The sequence below is a fragment of the Triticum aestivum genome, chromosome 5B, assembly GCF_018294505.1.
Source record: "Triticum aestivum cultivar Chinese Spring chromosome 5B, IWGSC CS RefSeq v2.1, whole genome shotgun sequence".
Lineage (NCBI taxonomy): Eukaryota > Viridiplantae > Streptophyta > Magnoliopsida > Poales > Poaceae > Triticum > Triticum aestivum.
In genome coordinates, this window is record NC_057807.1 from 187,000,848 (window position 1) to 187,007,486 (window position 6,639).

A 6,639-nucleotide genomic window follows, 5' to 3' on the forward strand; every position below is an offset into this window, starting at 1 on the left:
GATGTGGCATTACATTTTCTTCTACGTGGTCCATGTTTTGTGCAAGACTTGCCGTAGTGAAAATGCCAGGGCTTATTACAGAATGAAATACCTTTTCCGCAAAAGAAAAAGAACATCATCAGTGTTCGTATTTTGATACTCCCTCTGTAAAGAAATATAAGATCGTTTAGATCACTAATATAGTGATCAAAATGATCTTATATTTCTCTACAGAGGGAGTATAATGCAAACTGTGCATCTTGCGAAGTGGGTTTCATGGCTATGGGTTTTCATTTCTTCTCATTTTTCTTTCATAGATACAATACCAGAAAGTAATTGTTGAAATTATGCGTATGAATAATAACTAATCGGTTGCTTCTATGATTTTTATGATCTGAGGAATTTACTGTTTCTCTTGCTGATGCGCTCCTCTCAGTAGACTGGATAAACTTGTAGTACTTTCACTTGCTTATTTAGCAACGTTGCATGATGCTTCATGCACACCGTAGTCTTATTCCCCTTTCAGTTCTGCAATGCTACTTCTTGCTATCTTGTTTGCTGAGTGCATGAATCCATAATGCCATTTTCATTTTAACCCAGTCAGGCTTAAATGGCTTCAAGAAAGGATATTCCTGTCCTTATTGCTTGCCAAGGTCCCAGTGGCCGTGTCACACGAGCTCAAGTTGCTAATAATAGTAGAAGATGTGGAGTGGCTCACCCTGCACTGGTACCTGTGAGAACTGAACAAAAACCGACAGCGAAAGGGAAGATGAAACGGGGAGCTTTGGATGAGAATACTTGTGTAAGTGCTGTAGCTAAAGCTCCGCACCCTAAAAGGAGAGCAGTGCTCAAGGACGTGACAAACATAAGCTGTGCAAACTCATACAGAAATTGCACTGCTGTGACTAAGCTACAGGTACCAAGATGTTCCACATATTATTACAGTATCCTAGTTTGATTTGTTGACCATTACTTTTTCCCAAACATATATCCAACTAAATGAAAAGCCATTTCCTTTGTTCCAGTCGAGGCCCACCCAAAAGGGAGGACGAAATCCGAGCAAAAACAAGCAGCGTTCAAAGGTCCCTAAGCCACCTCTTCCTGCTGTTAGTGGAACTACATTTGTGAATGATTGTCACAATGTTGAAAAAGCTCAGAAGGAAGAGCTTTCACCACCAAAGGAGGAGCCCACTGCTTTGCTTGAAAACAAAGGGTCGTTGTTGCAGAATACTGAACGGAACAGGGAGAGTGGTTTTCATGAGGCATTCTTTCAGGGAAGAATCACAAGAGATAAATTTGAAACTGCTAACTCAAACACTGGTTAGTTAAGTCGCGTCTTTTCTCTACCGTTTAGCATCTGGACCTAAAGATAGGTTTGAACATAGAAGTCCAAAAGACTGCTCGGAGATTCTCTTCACTTGTAATTTTACACTTCGTTTCTGGTTGTCTGGTCATATTCTGAGTCTATTCTTGAATCTTGACGGTCTTCCTTTTTTGCGAACAAAATCTTGATGGTCCTTCTGTGGCCACAGAAATTATAAATAACAAAGCATAGTGTAAATGTTTTGTGCACTACTCATTTCTGAGAAATTTGTAGATACTCATGTATTCTGTTTAGTGGGGTACTAGCATCTAAAGAATCTGTATCTTTTTTCCAGGGGACTATGCTGGTTTAAACATTATAGATATGGACAAAGATAATGGCAATCCACAAATGTGTGTTTCCTATGCTGCAGAGATATACACAAACCTAATGGCTGCAGAGGTATGTTGATGTTTTTTGGTAAAAGGGGCGAGTTTCTACTGTTTAGACGGACTTCTAAATTTCTCATATTTTTCATGCCTTATTAAGCTGGGAAGAATTTCATTTTTGGACACTTGTGTTTCATCTCTGTGCTATGGTGTTAGTATGCTATTTTTGTGAAAGCATTTGAGCGTCCATCTTATATGCTCATGTTACGCCCCAGCTTATAAGAAGGCCTAAATCAAATTACATGGAGACTTTGCAAAGGGATATTACAAAAGGCATGCGAGGAATCCTCATTGATTGGCTTGTTGAGGTTTGTATGGATTGCTTCTGATTAAATTTATACATAATAGTTTAACTACATGTTTTTACGATTGAGCATTCATCATTGCCATTTCACTGTGCAACTTCGCATACAAACTTATGTATATAACTTGCAATTATGAAGTAACCAGTTGCATGTGGATGTGTGTTTTTATGGAAGGTAGGAACTCTGCCCATTCATTTCACAGAGAGGAATAGACTTCTAGGTTTCCACACCTGTCCAAGCTCAACTCAATAGCTTACATAAACATTCTTTTTCATTCTTGTCTGCCTGGTTTCTTTGTTTCCCATCCAAATCTCATAACTATTGGATGCCAGCGCTGGAGGATTTTATATGAGAAGTTTGAATCAGTGGTGATGATCCACTCATGCATTCTTCTTGCACCACATAACTTACCCAATTCCAAATTGAGCCGAACATGACATGATTAAACTCGTGCTGTGGTGGTAACATGTGCGGTATGCACATATAGAAAACATATAAGTCGCGACCCTGTGAATACTGTAGAGGTCAGAATAAGGTATCCGGTGGTCTTCAGCACCAGAAACATATGTTATGCATTTCCCACATGCATACGGGAAACCTGTATTTTCTTTTGTCCCAAATCAAGATCCTTGTTCCAGTTTAATCTTTAATGTCCATAACTTCTCAGTTTATGAAGCTCTATCTTTGCAGGTTTCTGAAGAGTATAAACTTGTGCCAGACACGCTGTACCTAACTGTATACCTTATCGATCAATTTCTTTCTTGGAAATATATTGAAAGACAGAAATTGCAACTTCTTGGAATAACTAGCATGTTGATTGCCTCGTAAGTTTGTATTTGCTTGATTTTAATATTTATTAATATAAAAAACAATGAAATTGATATGAAGATTTGTTTTGTGCCAAATGCATCAATTGTGTTTATTGTTTGATTCTTTCTGCTGCCATGGGCTCCAGTGATATCTTTCAGTAGAATCATTTAAAAGTCTACTTCCATCTGCAGAAAATATGAAGAGATCTGTGCACCACGTGTTGAAGAATTTTGTTTCATAACTGATAATACATATACAAAAGACCAGGTACTTGTTTCATGTGAAGTTTGAACAATTGTTAATTACACATATGCGATGTGTCATTGTTGATCTGCCATAACTGATGTCATCCTGATTCAATAGGTGCTGAAAATGGAGTGCCAAGTGCTTAATGGTCTGGGATATAATCTTTCTGTTCCCACAACTAAAACATTTCTCAGGTTAATGTCTCAGGATGACTAAACATATCATATCATATTTCTATTCCAATACGAAGTTTCTGTTCATCACTAACAAGCCTTTCCTTGAAATTTTATCAGGAGATTCCTTAGAGCAGCGCAGGCTTCTCACAAAGTAAGACTGGCATCCAACCATATTAGCACAGTTTTAATTCATTTTATATGTATGGCGCTGATCACTAACTTCTCAAACTACATTCCCAGGCTCCTTCTGTAACTCTGGGTTATCTGGCGAATTATCTCGCGGAGTTGACTTTGACCGATTACAATTTCCTGAGGTTTCTCCCTTCAGTGGTGGCAGCCTCGGCAGTCTTTCTTGCCAGATGGACACTTGACCAATCAGATCTCCCATGGGTTCGTAAGAAAACTCTGGATACAGACCTCTATTCACCATGTGAACAAGTATTTTTTGTCTCTAATATATTGTATTTCTTGTGCAGAACTGTACTCTGGAGCATTACACCTCATACAAAAGTTCTGATATTCAAATATGTGTATGCGCTCTATGGGAACTTCAGGGCAACACCAGCCAATGCCCCCTTAATGCCATACGTGAAAAGTATCAGCACAAAAAGGTATGCAATCAACATTTGCTGCTTGAGTTTCGCATGAATCTTTTTGTGTAAGCTTATACAGTTTTAGAATTACCTGACAACTTAGTTGTATTTCTCGTTGCAGTTTGAATGTGTAGCCAACATGTTGTCGCCGGAGCTGGCTCAGTTGCTCTTTAGTAGACAAGCTAACGACACCAATCCCCTGCTGATCAATGACTCTTAGCAGCATCAATCTCCTGACGACCGTGTGGCCGACAACTCGATTTTAGGAAGATCCTGTAGCTTCCTTCCCCCTCTGATCTAGGTGTGTTGTGTTCTCTGCCGAGCTGTTGTTTGTCCGACCTTTCTCGAGCCATGCAGTAGTAAGTGATGACTCGCATAAATATTGCTGGAACGTGATTAAGTTGGTGTGTAGGCTGCTGATGCCTTGGGTTGATAATTGTATGATGATCCTATCTGTATAATATCTGCGGGCTGCTTAATTTAACATAGATTTGCGTTGAATTGACTGTTTTCCAGAGTGTAGTGTAGTGTAATGCTCTTAAGATTATAAGAGCACTTGAATCCAGGATGATGTAACCTGCTAAAGACACATATTACTTGGTTTGTGAATGTAGCCTACGTTACGCTGAACAGGAGAGTTTTCTTTTCTTTGTTAAACTAGGCAAGTGAAGAGCCAGTAGGTAGCTTTATGCAATACTCCCTCCATCGCAAAATAAGTGTCTCAACTTTAGTATAACTTTGTACTAAAGTTAGTACAAACTTGAGACACTTATTTTGGGATGGAGGAAGTATGATTTAATAACTATGAAACTCTCCTGTGGCTCCTGTTGGGGGACTTTAATGAGATTCAATTTTTACACGAGAAGAAAAGTGGCAATCCAAGATCGCAACAGTACATGCATGCTTTTCAGAATGCTATAGATGATTGTGACATAAGGGATATTGGATATATGGGTCTCTTTTACTTGGCACAGAGGAAAAATAAGAGAGAGACTTGACCGAGGCCTTATCAATGATGCATGGTTACATGCAGCCTTAGAGAACCTGGAGTATAATCATTCGAATCACCGGCCATTGCTAGTGAATACTCCCTATGTTCCAAAATAAGTGTCTCAACTTTAAATTAACTTTGGTGTAAAGTTATACTAAGGTCAAGACACTTATTTTATGACGGAGGGAGTACAAAATTTTATGTCAGTCTTTGGCAGCTGGCAGTTGCAGAGAGTCAAAGCAATTCGAGGCTCTGAGAGATGAAATGTTCCAGGAAATGGTGCAAGCAGCGTGGGACAAGGTAGGGGCTGGTCCTACAGCGACATGTGTATATGATATGACAAACTTACACGTATGCATGGCTAGTTTCATGACTGGGATCAGTCGATCAGAGGGTGCTTAAGAAGCTAAAGAAACATCTTCGGAAAGCTCAAAGGGAATTAGAACAAGCTATGTCCGGCCCAGTGAATGATGAAAATGAGGAGAATTTTTTTGGCTGAACTTGTGGAATACTTGTTGGAGTTGGAAGAGATCCAATGGATGCAAAGATAGAGCTAATTGGCTAGAAAAATGCCGACCGGGCTTTTTTCATGCTTTTTTGCTTCGGCTCGTAGGAAAAGAAATTTTATAAAAAAAATTAAAGGATGAAAATGGCGATTGGTTATAAGGTATGCCATCTTTGAACCCCCATGTTTAAAATTATTTTGCTAATCTTTTCACATCCAAGTGCAGCATACATATCCTACCATTTTGCAAAAAAGTGGATTGTAAGGCCAACAAAAAAATAATGATATGCTATTGGCTCCATGTACTCTTGATGATGTTCGTAAAACAATTTGCAGTATTTGTGAGCTCAAGGCCCCTGGTGTGGATGACCTCCATGAAATTTTTAGTGTTGGCACATATGTTAGGTGATGAGATCACTAATGAAGTTTTGCATGCTATTAATTCAAGGCAGATACCAACTGAATGGAATGATAGTTCTACTGTTTTGATCTCAAAGGTTGATTCCGCAGAACGGGTAACTCAGTACATACCCATAGTCTTTGCAATGTCTTATACAAAGTTATTTTGAAGATGTTGGCTGCTCATTTGAAAAGTATTCTGCCTGACATTATTTCCCCCACACAAAGTGCCTTTGTCGCTGGAAGATTGACCACCGATAATAATCTTATTACTTATGAACATGTGCACAAAATAAAAATAAAAAAGCTGGCCAGTCATGTTTGTGTGCAGTGAAGTCAGATATGCACAAGTCTTATGCCCGTGTTGAGTGGATCTTCCTCGAATATCATGCAAAAGCTGGGATTTCATGAGCAATGGATTGAATTAATTATGGCTTGTGTTAGCTCAGTTAGCTATGAAGTGAGGTTTAATTCTCAGGAGACATAAACATTTACCCCTTCTAAGGGGATTGGGCAGGGAGACCCCCTCTCTTCCTACATGTTCATTATTTGTGCCAATGGTCTTTCTAGTATGCTGTAGCATGAAGAAGTTGATAGGATTGATGGGATTAGATTATATAGAAATGCACCTTCAATTTCGCACCTTTTATTTGTGAGGATTCTCTTATTCTCTTGAAAATAGATGTTCTAAATGCAACTTCCTCAGAACAAGTTGTAGCAACCCGACCCAAATGGATCGTAGTCTTTGTGCTTAAATGCTATCCCTGGATCGGTTTGCTAGCACACACAATACTTGATGAAATATAACAGAGTTCAATCACACATTTTATTACATCGGGGTCCTCAAAAAAGTATTTATTAGATAAATATGGATGAAGGCCAA

General features: G+C 38.9%; 1 protein-coding gene across 3 annotated transcripts in view; it reads left to right on the forward strand.

Moving 5' to 3' along the window:
* Positions 1-4,362, forward strand: part of LOC123110979 (cyclin-A2-1) — a 5,515-nt gene extending 1,153 nt beyond the window's left edge. For 2 of the 3 annotated variants that reach the window (XM_044531636.1, XM_044531638.1), the window contains exons 2-12: positions 584-895; positions 1,005-1,299; positions 1,638-1,744; positions 1,947-2,039; positions 2,727-2,860; positions 3,038-3,113; positions 3,210-3,286; positions 3,386-3,419; positions 3,509-3,658; positions 3,745-3,879; positions 3,983-4,362. In XM_044531636.1, coding sequence (XP_044387571.1) covers positions 590-895; positions 1,005-1,299; positions 1,638-1,744; positions 1,947-2,039; positions 2,727-2,860; positions 3,038-3,113; positions 3,210-3,286; positions 3,386-3,419; positions 3,509-3,658; positions 3,745-3,879; positions 3,983-4,081 — 1,506 coding nt within the window. In that variant the 5' untranslated portion in view covers positions 584-589 and the 3' untranslated portion in view covers positions 4,082-4,362. Of the gene's footprint in view, positions 1-579; positions 896-1,004; positions 1,300-1,637; positions 1,745-1,946; positions 2,040-2,726; positions 2,861-3,037; positions 3,114-3,209; positions 3,287-3,385; positions 3,420-3,508; positions 3,659-3,744; positions 3,880-3,982 lie in introns of all 3 variants that reach the window. The other variant, XM_044531637.1, reaches the window with a different exon arrangement.
* The last annotated feature ends 2,277 nt before the right edge of the window (positions 4,363-6,639 follow it).